Source organism: Strix aluco, chromosome 4 (assembly GCF_031877795.1).
Source record: "Strix aluco isolate bStrAlu1 chromosome 4, bStrAlu1.hap1, whole genome shotgun sequence".
NCBI lineage: Eukaryota > Metazoa > Chordata > Aves > Strigiformes > Strigidae > Strix > Strix aluco.
The window spans coordinates 107,309,908-107,327,797 of record NC_133934.1 but is presented as its reverse complement, the minus strand read 5'-3'; the positions used below and the strand labels follow the sequence as shown (position 1 = coordinate 107,327,797).

At 42.9% G+C, this 17,890-nt stretch overlaps 1 protein-coding gene across 5 annotated transcripts; it reads left to right on the top strand.

Moving 5' to 3' along the window:
• The first annotated feature begins 2,374 nt into the window (after nt 1-2,374).
• Nucleotides 2,375-17,502, top strand: ALKBH1 (alkB homolog 1, histone H2A dioxygenase). Of its 5 annotated transcripts, none has more exons than XM_074824836.1 (7): nt 2,375-2,688; nt 5,041-5,102; nt 5,515-5,623; nt 9,917-10,079; nt 14,045-14,135; nt 15,261-15,451; nt 15,990-17,502. In XM_074824836.1, exons 1-7 carry the CDS (start codon nt 2,409-2,411, stop codon nt 16,411-16,413), a joined length of 1,320 nt encoding a protein of 439 aa, XP_074680937.1. In that variant the 5' UTR covers nt 2,375-2,408; the 3' UTR covers nt 16,414-17,502. The 5 variants fall into 5 exon arrangements, with proteins under 5 accessions (XP_074680937.1, XP_074680936.1, XP_074680938.1 ...); XM_074824835.1 differs by having other exon boundaries at nt 15,258-15,451; XM_074824839.1 differs by lacking the exon at nt 5,041-5,102 and adding an exon at nt 2,819-2,909 and having other exon boundaries at nt 2,596-2,688; nt 15,258-15,451.
• Nucleotides 17,503-17,890: the final 388 nt, after the last annotated feature.

The window sequence follows — 17,890 nt, the reverse complement described above, 5'->3', positions numbered from 1 at the left end:
ACAGTTTTACTGCATTCATACTCCTTTAGCTTAGCATAGCAGAAGGTTTTGATCTATGCGATTTCTGTGGTATCTATATGATCTCAGACCCTAATGAGTGGAGTTGAGGGGAATAAACAAAAGTGTTAATGATTTAAAAAACATTAAAAGCACATTAAGTGGCAAAATGCTTAATCACTTGGAATGAGTATGGCAATACTTTTATGCTACTGTGTCCAACCAAAGGCAAAATTAAAGAGCTCAACTTATTACATAACTTCATTAAAAGAATTGGCATGCTACCTTAGCGCCTTCAAGTATGTGGGAGTCCTTCTGAAATACATTCTGAACATCTTCTGGTGTTGAGAATTTAATCCAGCAGTAACGTTTGTGAAAGCCTGTATCTTTGTCCTAGTTACCAGTTCAAAAAAATAAAATACAATTACTGTAGAAAATACATAGGCAGTTAAAAACTTTCTACAGATACTCAATTTAAGGATTTAGAAATTATCAGAGAAATTAGCACATTTGCTGTTTCATTAGTCTTCTTTACATTTTAAGACGTTTATTCTCATTGACAGCACCCAGGGGCCTAGCAGAGACTGTTCTGTATTCTCTTCTCCCAGTGTGAGTCCAGCAATCATAATAAAACTTAAGATTTTAAGTTACAGTGGAAGACTGAAATAATGCATAGCCAGTTGTTTCAAACTCCACTAAGTTACCTACTGTTATGTCAGTCACAACAGAACTGACATTCAGATATCTGCCCCATCTGAAAATGAGCCTGCCATGGTACTTGAAGAGCATTCAGCAAGATAAAGCAGCTGCTTAAGATACTAAGAAAGTAGGCTGCAATTCAAGATGAGAAGCACTAACTGCACTGAAAAGAAAAAAAAATATTTTTAAGAATAATTTGCCAATCAGAAGACAGTTGTCAATAAAGAAGAGATAATGCAGAAAAGCCAGGTCTACCAAAGTGCCTTTTATCCCAACTCTGATCCCCATCAGAGTTCACAACAGCTCTGCCACTCTGATCATCAGGCATGACTGGCAGCACTTCCAAACACTGGTGAAGTTTTCACCCACAAGGTACTGTAGTCACACTCCTGGTTTCAGTATCACAGTGATGTCTTAATTAGGGTGTCTTATGCTGCTGGCAGATTTTTGTACCTCTGGCAGTTTTAAGCAGTAATGAACACTCCTAAAAGTAATCACTGAATCAAAACATTCACATGTGTATCAGTTCAGCTTTAGTTGGTGATGGAGGCCAGTTTACAGTAAGCTGCCAGCCTTCACAATGAAGTCTTCTGTCCTGGGCCTGAGGAACTCGAGTGGCAGGCTGACACCTAAGCTTCAGCATTCAGAAATAACCAGATTGTTTCAAACTACCCTTCTCCATTTGCAAGCTAGTCCTCAACTGATAGTGAGCCCATCAGCTCACTAACTTATGTTCTGACACACTAAGCTTAATTTAACAGACCATTACTTTGCATTGAGAAACGAGCAGGCAGAACTTCCTTCAGCAATAACCTGCAACTTATCCATAACAGTGGGAAAGGAACAACTTTTTTTTGGCTGTTCAACTCTTAAGAAACTGCAGTAGATACTATTGTCCCTGATCTACATGCTCAGAAGATAAATAATCTAAATGGCAGGGGCACAAACAGTTGACAGCTTGAGAACATCCTAAAGAGGTTGTGGGTTTTGTGTTAGCCCTGCACTCTGGATGGGATATGAACCCACATCAGGAAAGGATTGTAGGTTCGTATCCACACCTTTAAAATTTTTAGACCAGTGAGACCAGGCTCATAAACCTTTTGTTCTTTGTCAGAAGAAAGATAACACGACAATAGAGAAGCTCAAAGTACTTTCAGGTTAATTATTCAGACATGGCAGTATCAACTGGATCTGAGAAATGTGCTTTCTAAAGCTCTTTCAAAGCCAATGGAAACCACGAAGCTTCAGTGAGGCCTACAGCTCGCAGACAAGCAGCGGCACCCACTGGGAGAAGAAACTTAAGTTTGAAGAGCACCGAAGATCTGACTAGAGTACAGAAAGCTTTCAGAAAGCAGCTCCGAGGGAGCGCAGCAAGGCCCCAGCCGCAAGGCGAACCCTGCCAGGGCCTAGCGAGCACCGGCCGCCGGCTCTTCCCCGTTTTACCAAAAAGACACAAACAGTGGCCTGGAGAATAAGCGGGTACTCACAAAGGGCAGCTGGCACCTCTGCACTGACCCGAACTGAGAGAAGTACTCCTTCAGCTCCTCTGTGGGGGAAATGCACAACTGGTTACACAGGCCCAGTCCCCACGGCCTCTGCCGGTACACGCGGCGGGGCCGTCTCCCCCCGCGCCAGCCCTAGCACCGGTGGGGGATGAAGGGGGTGGTGTAGACTCACTGCTCGATACCGTCCACGGAACGTCAGCCACAAAAATGTCGAAAAATCTCCTGGAGCGGCGCGCTGCCACCCGCGCCGTACTGACCGCCGCCATCTTAGGAGCTGCGGCGGGAGCGGGGGGCGGCTGTGCTGAGCTGGCCCCGCCCCGGCAGTGCGCCGCGCCGCACCACCCACCGCCCGGCCAAAATGGCGGCGGCGGCGGCCCTGACGCGGGAGGGCGGGGAGGACGCCTTCCGACGGCTCTTTCGCTTTTACCGGCAACGCGACGCGTTGGACTTGCGGGGCGTGGTGGACTTCTCCGTGCCGGGGAGCCAGGTAACGCTGGGCTCCTCCTGTCCTCGCCCCGCGGTGAGGGGCTGGGTGACGCGGGCTGAGCTCGTCCTGCCCTTTGAGCGATGTGGCGGTGTTTGAGCGCGGTGTTGTTTCCCTTCGTGCTCGACGCCAGGTCTCTAATGTTGTCCAGTTACTGGCTAGAAGACGCTGCCCTCCAGCGCCAAGCCTCTTGCGGGTTGCTACAACGTTTAAAAGCCAGTTGCGTGAGTAGAGACGGGCAGCTAGGGAAGGGCAATGAGCTCTGAGGGCCCAGGGCCCCTCTGCCCGCGGGACCCAGGGGCAGGTTCACTCAGGGTCCCCTTGGGCCGGCTGCCGTGGGGTTACGGGATCCTGCCCGAGGGCACAAGGTGCCGGCCCAGCTGTCCCGGGCCAGCACTTGGTCTGTTCACAGATTTACCACTTTTGTTTATGTTTATTTACTTCCATAATGTTTAATTAGCTCTCTAGGATGCAGTAAGGGATCTCCAAAGACTCTGACTAGAACTATGTGTTACTTAAGGAAAGCAAAGGAACATGTGGACGGAAAAAACTAAGTTTCACTGTCGGAGCTGACACTTTTCTGGGCTTATGGGTCCTTGTCTTGGACCTGAAATACCTGAGTGAGCTGGAGAGGGAGCTGGGATCACCTTCCCCCTGCAGTGTGTGCCCAGGGTTCTTGCAGTCTTCCCCTTGGTAAAGTTTCATTGCCTTGCTTGCTCCCATATAATAAACATTTGGCTTAGCCATTGGGATAAAAGCAACCGTTAGAGTAGATTAGGGGTACACAGGAGTACATCTGAAACTAGTAGCCTTCGTGGTTAGTAGTTCACCGTGTCTTGAGTGATGAAGGAGTGATCCTTTAAACTCATCTTCTATTTTGTCACCTCTCATAAGGATAACAGGTATCTGCTGAAGTATTGTTAACTATGGATTTTCTATGTTTGAGCTTGTATGAAAAAAGGGTGTAGGGAATATGGTTAAAATGAAACTTTGTCTAATTTTTCATAGTTCAAATGCTTAGCCTTTTCTTTTTACAGTTCTGTTAGAAAATATATTTTTCTGTCTTTTCAGACTATAACTTTGATACTGTCAATAGGACACAAACCCTGACCCATATGAAATTGTTCAAGGTGTTAGCATTAAACAAGGGAGTTGTTAACCTTTCAGCCTTTTTTGAGCTTGCAGCAGTCCTTTAGCAAATAAAGGATTCCAGCCCTTTTGGGGAATTCAGAGTACTTGAAAGCATCACAAGCATCTGTCCCCTCTCCACATCATTCTTTTTGTGCCTGTTACCTTCTAAGATCAGTTGATAGCTTACTAGTGAAAGCATCTTTTAGTCCTCTTTCCTCCAGGTTAAAAACATCTGGCTTTTCTCTTTTAAGAAGAGCTACAGACCAGGCCAGATTGACCCAGATACTATTGTTCCTTTCCTCTCAGAAAACTGCTTCAAGTGATTGAGCTCTTCAGTGAAGTGTGACATACCCCAGCTGCCCTGCCACCAGGCTTATTTAACTGATTCAGCACATGTAATTCTTAAGCATAGAAACAGTTCCTGTTCTCCAGAAGCCCTGGCAGCAGCTGGTGTGTAAGCAGCTTGAGAAACAGAGAGGTGGCAGAGTCATAGTCAAAGGAAGAGCCTTCCTGGGGATGTTCTGCAGACAGGACTCTGAACTAAACTCTTCAAGGCTGGCAGTCACAGAGCAGCTTTTGGCAGAAAGCTGAAAAATTGGTAAAACTGAGCACGTTGCCAGAAGCTGCTGCCCAGCACTAATTTAGAGTTCTCTTACAAATTCTATGTACATAATTTAGACCCGTTGCTCAGAAGATGTTAACCAGAGCTGTCAGCCTGCAGAGAGACTGATTTACACATTTATCACTGCAGAGTCTGTGTGCAAAGGGCTTAATTTCATGTACACTTTAAATTGTCATAAACAAAGTCTTGCCTGTCTCTGCCTGCCTATTCCCACTATGCCTGGCCAGCTCTTTCCTTATATGAGTCTGTACTTTTGCACAGCCTTGTGGAGAGCCCGACTGGAGAGCTAAGCCAGAACAAAACCAACCTGCCTCTATCCTGCCCTCCCTAAGACAGTTCCCAGTCCTAAGGGAAAAAGGGAGTGGGAACACAGTGGATGAGTTTGTTCTTTTCAGCAAGTGTTGGCTTATTACAGCTTAAATATATGTGTTATTGAGACCTGAGAGAGTACATCAAGAAAAATATATTTTGTTACGCCTTGAGCCTGCTGTTGGAAACAGAAGTGGCCATGTGGTATTTGGAATTTATGGGGTTTCTGCAGTTCTTCACATCAGACAACTTTGGCTGCTTCATCACTGTACTACTACTTCTGTAAATTACAGATGAGAATAGTCATCTACCCTATGGGATCATGAGCAACTTGTGTTTGGAACATTATTTGAAGGTATAAAGTGTTATGGGTACTAAATATTGCTCTCTAATGAAGATAGATAATTACCAGAATGTTTTATAATGATGAGGCTGTACTGTAGAAATTGAAAAATAGTGTCAAATTTTTTCTCACCGCTATAAATTGTTTGGGTTTTTTTATGAATGGAGAGCATCTCTCCTAATCCCCAAGTATTGTAAAAACTGTAGGTGCCTTTTGATTCTATGTTGAGTACATACTAGCTCTGTTAGCAGCATGCCCTGTTCTGGTCACAGTTGCTTAGACAGTAGTTTTGTGGCACAGTTGGCATTTTCATGAGGTTTACCTTGGAATATGGTAGCACTCTCTTATAGGTGCTATTCTTAGATGCATTTTGTATTTCTTCTTTTTTTTTTTTTTTTTAACCAGATCTGTTTTCTTTTGCCAGGTGTTCAGATCACAGCTCAATATTTCTTCAGTCAGTGATCAAGATGCCTACAGGGCAGGGTTACAGCCAGTTAGCCAGTGGAAAGCCTATGGCCTCAATGGGTATCCGGGTAGGTACTTCTGATTTCAAGAAAAGTTAAATACAACCTTGTTGCTTTGGATTCAGGCATCTTCCATCTTATCCTCCTTGCCCTGCCTGAAAAACCTATTTTGGTTTGTTTAAGTGTAATTTAATGTTATTTTAAGTGCAGGAGGACAAACAAGTCAGCTAAAGGGTGGGATGCAGCAATATGGAGGTGAAATCAGAAAGGCCAGTTGTTTCACAATCTCTGATCAACCAGACCATCCCTCGCAAGAATGGATTCCTGTTGCCTTTGATAGAGATTTTATATTTCTGTAGCATCTATTTTTCCTCAACATATGTCATGAAAATTAGAGAAGTGGCTGAAGTACAGTTGTTTCAGGGCTGAAGTGTGTGGCATCTACTTGCTGGTGTAGAACACTGAGTACAGTAAGTAAGAACCTCTTGTCCTATACAAGGTACAGAGTAATTTCATTAAGCAGGTTATTTCAAAAACTGAACTGGATCTCAGGTTTGCAGGTCACCTGGTAGAATCACAGGAAGATGTTAGGGACCTCCAGATGTCTAGTGCAACTCCCTGCTTAAAGCAGGGTTAAGTTGAAAGTTAGATCAGGCCACTCAGAGCTTTGTATGGGTGAGTTTTGGAAACCTCCAAGGACAGAGATTACACACCCTCTCTGGGCATTTGTTCCAGTGTTTCGCCACTCTTGTGATTATTTTTTTTTTTTTTTCACCTTAAATCAAAATTTGTCTTGCTGTAATTTGTGACTGTTGCTGCTCATAATCTTGCTGTGCACCTCTGAGAAGAATCTCGCTTCACCTTTTCTGTAATGGCCCTTTAGGTAGCTCTTACCTTTGTCAAGGTTCCTTTCAAGTGGCAGCAGTAGCCTCCAGCATGTTCACTGCTGCCCCAATTTAGTGTTATCTGTAAGTGGGATGAGGATGAATGTTCCATTGTCCAGGTTGTTGATGTAGATGTAGTTATCCGTCTTGACCCCTCTATCAATGTGAGGAACGCAGCTCATAACAGCCACTGGTTAGGCTTTGATCCATCAAATTGCTGCTCTTTAAGCCTGATGGCCCAGCCAGCTTTTGCTCACCGTTATAGTTTACCCATAAAATCCATGAGCCCCCAGTGTGGCTGCAGGAGACCGACTCTAAAACTTTGCTAAAGCCAAGGTAAACAGCATCCCCGGCTCTCCCCTTGTTTGGGCATCTTCCTCTAGCAGGCAATAAGGCTGGTTAGACAAAATTTGCCTTCGGTAAATCCATGCTTGCTGTTCCCAACCTCCCTGTGTCTGGAAACTGCTGTCGTGAAAGTTTGCTCCCTAATCTTACCAGCGGTTTTGGTAAGACTCATGAGTTTGTAGTTCCCCAGATCTTCCTTATTTCAGGGATTTTTGTTCATTTGATTTTGTTTTTTCTCATGTTTCTTTTGGTTCCTCAAGACTGCAGTCAGTGTCTGTGGAGGTTGCTATGAAGCCAGCCTACCATTTCTGAAACTGAGGCAGCCACATTAGCCACTTGGTGTAGTTAATACACAGGAAATGAATAACTTCAGGAGACAGGCTTCCACCTCTTCTTGACTCTCGAATTGTTCTGCTTACCTGTCATGTTATAGCTGCCCTTGCTTGGTCTCACTTTTCACTTTATGTCTGTCTAAACATCTTTCCTAGCAATTATGTGGGGGTGGATCACAAGTGTTCCACTTAGCTGTGTTTTTCTTCTGCTTTGACAAAGAAAACCTTTCACTAAAATGAAATGCAAATACGTTAACAAATTCTCAGTCCTGTTCAGAATCAAGTCATGTGTGGACAAGAATAATTCTTTTCCAGCTACCTTTATCTGGACATCCTAAAGCATTCAAGATATTTAACCAACTGCCCCAATAGCCCTCTAAAATAAGTTCGAATTTCTTTATTTTGTCTGTGGGCATACGGAAGGGAAGTAATTTGGTTTTGTCCCCACAGCGAGCAATGAAATATAAGACTAAGTAAGCTGGGTGGATTTCTGTTGCGGTTGTCCTGAGTTCTGTGAGATGTGGGTGATGCTGTCTTTGGGTCTTTGCAACTGACACCAGTTGGTTTTATGAGGGGTTGTTCTTGTTGCTAGACATCTGCATGTCTTACCCTTTCTTTGACTGAGGTTTCAGACCACTAACACTAGGTATAAATTAATTTCTAGTGTGCTGCCAGATTTTGCTGCAGTGAGAGAATTGCATCTGCTTCCTCAAGGCAGATTCCTTTAGTATACAGATCCCCAAAGAATTTGTCTTTTGCTCATTTTACTCACACCAACTCTTTCAATGCCAAGAGGTCCAATTGTGTTCCCTTCAGTTCGTCTGTGGTGTTCTTCACTCAGGTCAGAAAGATTGCTACAGAAATCTATCTCTCTTGTCCCTCCCACATGTGGTATGTCACTGATTTCTAGCACCTTTGGTTCTCCCAGGAACTATTAGTGTAGAATTTTATAGTAAAACTCTACAACTGTTAGAAATTCCGTGTTTTCTGCCTTTCTTGACATCGGAAGTATAGCAGTAACCCACTACTTAGTTGTGCTTGCTTTTGTAAATCTAGACTAATCTGGTTAGTAAGCAATGTAATCTGGAGTAAGCAATGAAAGGTTTGGAGAGACATGGCATGTTCTAAGCTTCTGATACGAAAGTCGTAAAATTTGGATTCTTGTTCTCAGCTCTGTGTGTAACTGGCTCTCCAGGCTTCAATTCCTTCATTAATACCTGGAGATAATACATACATAGTAGAGCGTAATTTCATGAATGTAGTAAAGTGTTTTGAGAACCCCACATCAAAAGTTGTAGACAGCAAGATTATTGTGTTCTATGTGTAGATTATTCTGTCCTGTGCAGAGGCCAACAGAAAGTAAATTTAGTGCTTCTGGCAAAGAAACTTCTCGTCACCAGACCTATCAGAAGGCTGCCATAGTCTGAAGGTGCAGGGAATGAAGTGAAATGAATGACAGTGTATTATTAATACACTGAAGGTTCTTTTCCTAACCAGTTAATTTAATCTTGTGAGATATGCTGGCAGGAAGCTTTTTCTGTGCTTTTATTACCACTTTCATAAGGCCACAAGGCAAGTTTGTATCCTACTGAGACTCCTAGCCTTGCTTCTTCCTTTTTCATCTATTTTTGTCTCTTTAACTTGATATGACTGAGAAGTTCAAAAAAACACAGTAGGGTAAAACCTTGAAACCTCCTTTTCCTTTGTTCCTCTTATACCCTTATCTCTCTTTGTATGTGAATTTTGTGTTGGTGAGTCTTACTGAATTGTCAGTCTTTCAGAGAGTGCCTTGATTCTCGAAGTAGGTACAATACAGATTAATAGCATCTTCCCATCAGACACTCATTCATCAATACCGTTGACCCTGGCCTGGAAGTAAACACCCCTGGGGTGCTGGGGAGAGAATTCCAGTAAAGAATCCTGTTAGCGCTCCTGGTGATGGCAGATCATGTCAAGGACTCTTGTCTGTTGAGATACAGACCAAATCAATCTATTACATCACTGCTAACCCTCTTATTTGGGTTGCTGCTTGAACTCTGCCTGAGGTGCCTGGCTAAATGAATGGGCAGACTAGCCACACATCTATTTTGTTTTGTTAATTAACAATGACTGTAAAGTATTTGCAGTCAGCAACAAGCAGTTTGGGATATAATTTGACTTTTATCCCCTTTGAGTATTACCATACCAAAACACAAAGATGGATACAACCAGACTTACCTGGAAATAAACATGAAGCAAAGGAGAAAACAGTTTCTGTTACTAGAGTCTTGCTCAGCCTGTGGACTGCTCTCCGCAGTTCATGACACTGGAGTAGCAATAAGGAGATAGTATGAGTTCAGAGGCAGCAGCAAGGTTAGTTTGAAGTCTGGAAAAATTAGGCCAGAATGACTTTAACCTTGCAGGGTTCAAGAGAAAGATCTTGCTGAATCATTTCAAAATCAAATTTGCTCCAAAGCATTTGGCTTTCCAAGTTCTTACTCCTTTATCTACCTGTAATCAATATGCCTTACACAGATAATGTCCTTTATTGTCACTTTTTTACTTGGACCAGTGTTGGCTGCCCTCCCTGTCTTCTACCTTATGGCCACCATTTGTTTGTACTGAAAAAAACAATAGCTTTTAACTTAACTATTCAGACTTGATAATAGATTTCATCAGCTTACATGCAAAGTCAGTGGTTGTATTGTCTAAGGTGTTTCTTCAGTACCTCCAACCCCTGTCCTTTGCTCTAGTTCTAGAAAAAACAGGGAAATGCCTAATTATACTTTCTCCCCACCCCCTCCCTTTTTCTCTGTGGTCAGGGTTTATTTTCATACCAAACCCTTTCCTTCCGGGCTGCCAGCGTCACTGGGTGAAACAGTGTCTTAAGCTATACCCCCAGAAACCCAATGTCTGCAACCTGGACCTGCATATGGCTCCTGAGAAGACCATTGACCTGTGGGGACAGAGCACGGAGCAGCTGAGGTGAGTCCACAATAACCTTTGGTGATGAAAACTTAATGGAGCCAGAAGGTCTCAGCTCTGAGAAGGTCTAAGAAAAACGATCAGGGAAGGGAAGCTGAAAAAGATTGTGTGCGTGCTGGCAGTATGCAGATGGTGTCAGACATGCCAAGTTAAAGATGGGTTTTTCATGGCTTGATGTGCTCTTTGTTAATTCTCTGCTTTCACACTCACAATGGGATTTTCTAGTATAAAGCCATCAATAAAATGTAAAATAGTGATCCTGGCTGATATTATGGTGCTTGGAAGCATGCTAACCTCAGCTACAAGTGGAACTGTGAGGTCCCTCTAGGCATCAGTTTTTCTGAGGCAAAGAGGATCCTTTCCAAACACCCTGCTCATGCTAGTTCTTCTTCCCCATCAGCTGTCGGACCTAGTATACTGTAATTGAAAGGCTGTTACCTCCACTTTTTTGAACTTCTCAAATCAGCTAGTTTCTGTGGTTTTACTTTCCAATGTATTTTTTTGTTTTGGTTTGGGTTGTTTTTTGGTTGGTTGGTTTTTTTTTTTTTTCATTCAATCTGAGATGGCTGTCCTGTTTACTCTGAAAGATTCCCACAGGTTCAGAGTTCTGTGACTGAAGCTGTTTTAAAGACTTTTTTTTTAATTGGTCACCTGTAAAAAACCATACAAGATAAATGCTGTTTACAGTACACAATCTTTTAGTTATTGGGTATTTATCATTACTATGCTGACTTCACTGCTCATTTTTTCATAATGATTGTTTCTTGTGATGGAGTGACCAGAGTTTCCTACAACTCTCATCTTCCACCTCAGTCTCTTAGTGAAATTGACATGCTGAGATTTTTCTTCAGAAATACTGTTAACACCTACAAGACGTGGAATAGCAAAAGCAACATTTGGACTTCTAAATATTTGCACCTAGGAGAGAAGTTATGCCCCCACTTGTGTTTTTCAGGCTCAGTCAGAATTAGTTACAGAAATTCAGACGCCTTTTTTGTGTTCCATCAATGATGAAAAATTGTTCTTTGAAAGTATTGTGCCCTACAGCTGAAAAAAGTGGGGTACTGTTCCAGCTTGACAGGCCTTTCCCAGCAGCACCTCCTGCACACACAGAGAATGATCAGAACAGGGGTTAATTTTCAGCTGAATCCACTTCAGTTGAAAACAGTGTTTGGAAGAGTGATGGCTGGCAGAAACACTGACAGGTTTATTAAGCACTTGCCTGAGTCTTCAGGTGAGCAAACTGCTGTATTTGTGCTTTTACCCAGGGGACAGCGGATCAAACTAGCCAACTTGTCTAGTATCTGGAATGAGAGCCTTTCAGGGAGGGGAGAAGCAAAATGCTTAACTAAAAAGAGGTTTACTTCCAAGACTGGACACAACTTTAATGTTTTTTAAAGCCATCACGAAGAAGCATAAGATGTGCTTGGGTCCTGGCTTATGTGCTCTTTTTGGGATGCAGGTATCGCAAGGTAGGGAGAGTCTATACAGTTCCTAGAAATGTATGCTATGCTCCTGTTGTGGTTTAACCCCAGCCAGCAGCTAAGCTCCACACAGCTGCTCGCTCACTTCCCCCCATGGGATGGGGGAGGGAATTGGAAGGGTAAAAGTGAGAAAACTCGTGGGTTGAGATAAACACAGATTAACATGTAAAGCAAAAGCCACACGCAAGCAAAGCAAAACAAGGAACATATTCACCATTTCCCATTGGCAGGCAGGTGTTCAGCCATCTCCAGGAAAGCAGGGCTCCATCATGTGTAACGGTTACTTGGGAAGACGCCATCACTCCGATCGTCCTCCCCTTCCTCCTCCTTCCCCCAGCTTTATATGCTGAGCATGACATCACATGGTCTGGGATATCCCTTTGGGCAGTTGGACACAGCCGGGACAGCTGACCCCCTTCCCAATTTCTTGTGCACCCCCAGCCTACTTGCTGGTGGGGTGGTGTGAGAAGCAGAAGAGGCCTTGGCTCTGTGTAAGCACTGCTCAGCAATAGCTAGAACATCTCTGCATTATCATCCCTATTTCCAGCACAAATCCAAAATACAGCCCCATAGTAGCTGCTGTGAAGAAAATTAACTCTATCCCAGCCAAAACCAGCAAAGGTCTCTTACAAAGTAAGACTTTGGGTATTTTCTTTAGTGCTGGGGACAATTAAAAGCATAAAAGGGGGTAGAGCATCCCTATGAGGGATTTATATATCCTTGTGTATAAGGAAAAGGCTGGGGGGATTTTATAGATGCAATCATTTACCAGTGGATACAGAAAAAAGGAAGCTTCAGACCAAAGCCCCCCTGCTGTTCAGTCTTGTTCTCTTTCTAACACAGTTATACCAGAATTTCTCTCTGCTTGCTTGTAGGAGCACCTGCTGCTACAGCTCTAGGAACTCATTATTTCCAGATACATAACACGCAGACTTTCCTCTCCTTAGCAATCACGTGTGAAATCGCATGCAAAATACTAAGTTCTGGGAATAAGGACCTACCGAGCATATTTGGGTTCCTGCTGTTGTGCAAACACTCTAGCACTGTAGAAAAAGAAGGGTGCTTTCAAAAGTCACATGCTAATTACGAACATTCACTTTGTTGATTTAAAGATGTAGAGGAATGAGTTGTGGGCTCTCCCTTTTCTAAATGCTGTGTTACCTGCTTGTAGGCTCCATAAATTGTTCCAAGCAGCAGCAGTTACAGTGTTGCTGCATTATGGTAAATGTGACAAAGATGGAAACTGGAAAGATTACTTTCTTTCAATAATCAGTGAGCTATGAAAAATTACTAAAGGTAAAGAAACTGGCCTTTTACTCCTGTTCCTGGTTTAGCTTAGGAACTATCAGCACGCTATAGGTGAAGGGCAGAAACAAGCTGTGTATCCAGGTACAAATGCGCATTAAATGCAGATGCTTGGCTGAGACTTGACCATGGCAGTACAAATATGAATCCTGTTCTGTAAAAGCGAGCATGTCTTACTGAACTAATGAGGCTATAAATGAGAGCAAACCATCTGGAGCTACTGTTTATCATGATGTTCTGAGTACATTTCCCTTTTCTTCCTTTCTTTACCATAACATGTGAATTAGCTTGAGAAAAGAAACTGAAATTGCTGGAATGGACTAGAAGATACATGTGTACCTTGCTTTTTATATTTGTCACTAACATGTTTCTATTGGATTTACTATAGTAATGCTCTTTGTAACGTTTTAAGGACTTTTCTGTAGACCATAGTAAAAGCCCATCTCTGAGGTCTCTTCCTGCCTTTACCACCTTCAAGTAAGAATGGTAAATTGGTGTGTGGCTTCAGACTGCTGAGTCCTTCTGCATCAGGCTTGTCACTTTAGAAAAGCAGTTTTTTGTTCTGCATAGCAGTCTGGATAGGAGACACCTGCAATCTGGACTTCTTGATATGACAAGAAGTGTATGGTCATAGCTAGAGCAGTCTTGCTTCTTACCGACCACTGAGTCAGTCCATCCTAAGGACTTTTGTAAAAGCACTGAGTGGTAGAACTAGCGGTCCTTTGCAACTTGATACACTTCACTGTCAGGGGAAGCATTTTCCTTTCTTGTCACTTTCCATTAAGTGCCTAGAATATTTTTTCCTTGTGTTTGTACCTTTTAGATCTTCACAGATTCTGTTCTTTCACTTCCAGGTGCTCAAATAGTACATGCTTAATTCTGACTTCTAAATCTGTACCAGCTCATTGTGTTGTCTCCATCTGATAACCCGTTATGTATCATGTTGAAAATACAAGCTTTCAAACTGATAGTAGTTGACAGTAGGCCCTACAGCTTGCACAAACTGCATGAACTGAATTTTCAGGGTCTTTGGAAGAGAAAAATAATGGCACTGAAAATTAGTTTAGAATTGATGGTTTTAATAGGCTGAGTGAATCTCATTACTGTATGCTGTGCTACCAGAAAACTCCTCAGAAATTAACATGTATCCTATTTCGTTCCATTTTGTCTTTGCAGAAGGAAAGGTTCCAGTAAATGGGAGCCCAGAAGCTTACTGGAGAAGCTGCGCTGGGTGACCCTTGGTTACCATTACAACTGGGATACTAAGGTATTGAAATTAAATTCTTCTCTATTTTTATTAGCTGTAAGGACTCAGAATGGCAGACAGAGGGCATCATGGAATAAAATGCTTATGATCCTACAAGACAGTCTTGAGGAAAGGCTGTAACAAACCATGCTTGTAAGAACATTTTAATCTGTATTAGTTTACTGTGAAGGATTTAACAGCAAAAAGTCCATTGCTGCACTCTCTCCTTTGAAAGGTAACATGGTAACATATACTCAGCTCTAGACCTGTGACTATTTGACGATAAGTGAGCATTTTTACCCTACCAAAAGGGACAGTCACAAAAGCATCATTAATTACTTAAGATGAGAATGATCTTGAGTGCTTGAAGACAGCTACTTTGGAGAAACTACTCTTTGGAGGGGTGAGTGAGAGCAGGAAGAGACTGCTGCTGATGTGACTTTGAACTTAAGAGTCTGAACCAGTATAGTACAGTCTCACCAACTAACACCTATTTTGAGCCTCCTGACCAAAATAAACGTTTTGATAAGACTGAGTCAGATGGAGGCTGAGAAAGGATGGCAGAGTGAATATGCAGTCTTATCAGTATATTGCAGATACTGAACCAAATCTGCTTGCAGCCTGTATTTACCAGGTCAGCCTGTTGGGTGGCCTTCATAAAAACTTGGTTTTTCCCTTCCAGTCCTCTCAGAATCACTCATGGGAGAGAGAAAAAGTAGGTTTGCAATTGATTCCTGTTTGGTTTATTCTTCAAAGAAGGAATCAAGATACTTGTTTCAGAGCTCTGTTGAGATACAGAACTGTCTTTCCATTGGCAGCTTTAGGTAATGACCAAGTAGATCCTCAGGATGTTGGTACTAACCTTAGGTACTAATCCTACTGACTTCATTTGCCATCCAGATATAATGCTTAACGCCACGATTAATTGAATCTCTGGCAGTCTCAGCATAGGCCCCGAATTAAATAAGAGGTAAACCTGCTGTGGTTCTGCCTATGTTGTAGTCATTTTCCAGGCAAATATGATGTCCTTCTCCATGACTATCAGCAAAACTGAGTTCTCCTTCAATGTTTGTTTCCAATTGTATTTGCTGCTCTGATGTTCTGGGTGTGGTTTGTGTTTTTTTTCTACTCTCCTTCCTCCAGAAGTACTCAGCAAATCACCACACTCCTTTCCCCTCAGACCTTGCTTTCCTGTCAGAACAAGTGGCTGCAGCCTGTGGGTTCCGGGGTTTCCAAGCCCAAGCAGGGATCTTGAACTACTATCATTTTGACTCTTCACTGGGAATTCATGTGGATGAGTCTGAACTAGACCATTCTAGGCCCCTCTTATCATTCAGGTGAGTCAAGGAAAGTGCTTGGGTGTTGTGGAAGGATTGGTGGCTTTTTTTTTTTTCTATGGTTGTGTATGGGTATAGGAATTCAGTATGACATAGTTTGCTAATTGGGTGTATAATCTTTGTTCTCTGAAGATTTCAATAGTAGGAATCTGTAGCTCAAGGGCATAGGTTTTTCTTTGAAGACTGCTTGAATAGCATGGATGTGGTGCCTGGACTGGAAGAGCTTTTTGCATGGAGCACAGTTCTGTTCTAAAACAGCAGAGTGGCAGCTGGGTACTAGCAGGCAGGGATGAAATACCTCAGCAGAGCTTCAAACCTGGCAGGGCAACTGCTCACACTTTGCTTACCTTGAACCAGGCCTCTTGGTCTGTTTTCTGTGTTCTCATTGTAAAGTTGTTACTAGGAGTCCATCTGGTTTTCTTGTTTGGGTTTGCTGAGTTTTTTATAAAGGGATTTAGCTGCTAATATTTGCTTACTGTATATATAATTGTCCTCTAACTGAATTTGTTTTCTCCCTCCATCCTCATACCACCTCTAGTTTTGGGCAATCCTCAATATTTTTGCTTGGGGGCCTGAAGCGGGAGGAGGCCCCAACAGCAATGTTCATGCATAGTGGAGATATCATGGTGATGTCTGGCTTCAGCCGTCTGCTGTACCATGCTGTCCCCCGCGTCCTCCCCAACCCTGAAGGGACAGCTCTGCCTTCATGCCTGGACCAGGCACTTCCTTCAGACCTTCCTGTTGGCTCGGTCATTGAGCTCAGCTCTGATGAGGATTGGCAGGTGTGTGCCAAGTACTTGCAGTCTTCCCGCATTAATATGACTATTCGACAGGTGTTGGCTGAGGGTCAGAAATTTCCAGAGGAATCTGGGACAAACGGAAAGGGCCAAGCAGCCTCTGAAGACAGTCACCATCAGGAGAACAGCAGGGCCAAGAGACATAAACCAAATCCAGACAGCTGAGACCAGGAGATCATGCTGACGTGGACTGGACAGGCAACCTCCGTATGGAATTGGGAACTAATGTAATCATACTAGAAGTCACTTGTCTGTATTGGGATTAATAAACTTCTGCAGAATAAACGTAGTCCTCCTTGCTGTAAGAAATAAGTGGGGAGAAGAGAATTTAAAAGGAAAAGAAGGGTAAGTTCAGGACTGGGACTCAGGAGATGAACTTTGCCATTTTGTTGCAGACATTTACTGTACTTGGTTCCCTTTAAAATACCTGTATGTCAGAATTTTAAGCTTGGTTCAGTGATGCTCATGAAGTATTTTGAAATCATTGGGCAGAAAGTGCTAGCAAAAGATACATAATTGCTATGTGTTAAAGAATCCTATTGGGTTTGTGAAGCTCAGATCAAGTACACTAACAAGTATGAAAGAGAATAGGTTGCTATGGGTGTGGGACCTACCTGCAGCCTTTCCAAGAGAATTGCCTCTACAGCCCCAGTGGGTTCAGTGATCAGAAACTAGCACCTCCCTCAAGCAACACCTGCTGTGGGCTTGCTGTAGTCCTGTGCTCTCCTTTTGCCTGCTTGCACCCCCTCAGCTGCAGCAGAAACTGCTCTTAGGAGTGGAACTGGACTTTCTTTGCATACCTCAGATTTTAGAGAGAAACAATGGGGGGAAATATCTACTTAGAATATCTAGTAGCTCCCAGCTGGATCTCCTCCCAACAGTAAGTATGTGACAGACCTACATTCCCATTCTTTCAAAACTGCCCCCTCTTAAGTGCCTGCAGATTATGGTCCTCCAGTCCCGAGCTAGCATCTTTAAGGAACAGAATGACTTACAAGTAGAAGCAAAGAAGTTGTATATTAAGTACCTAAAAAAAATTAATCGGTGACTATCTCTGCAACCCAAAGATAAATGTATCGAAACAAAGAAAAGCACTAGCTTTTGTGTCAGTTCTCTTTAAGACTCGGACCTTCCTATCTGCTTTTTAATGCAGTTTTAATTGTTGGAGTGGAATGCACTATCCCTGGGGTATTTTGTTGCACTTTCCCAATGAATAAACTTACTCAGTTTTTAAATTAAAGATCTCTATCAGTGTTGGGCTGGCTTTTTTCTTCCTTTCTTTTTCTCCCTGTTAGTTATTTCAGTGTATAGTTAATGCTGCCGCATCCCTTGTGCTGTTCCCTCCAGGCTTCTTTTGGATCTAATGCGTCTGCCATCTGCCAGCTCCGGTGGAGGAGCCCTGTATATGCCTGCAGGGCTACTTTGCTTACCAGCAGTTCAGGGTTTGTTGGGCAGTTTCAGAGAGGTGCTGCCTGCAGTATGAAAGTCCAATTTAATATGTATGTGTCAGCTTCTCCTCATGGGGAAGGTGTGTCTGGTCTGCTTATTTCATAGCAGGTGAATGTGTGTATGTGTGCAATTAATTGCTTACACAATACTGCAAAGAGCTCCAGTAATTTAATGTCTAAAATAATCGGATGTG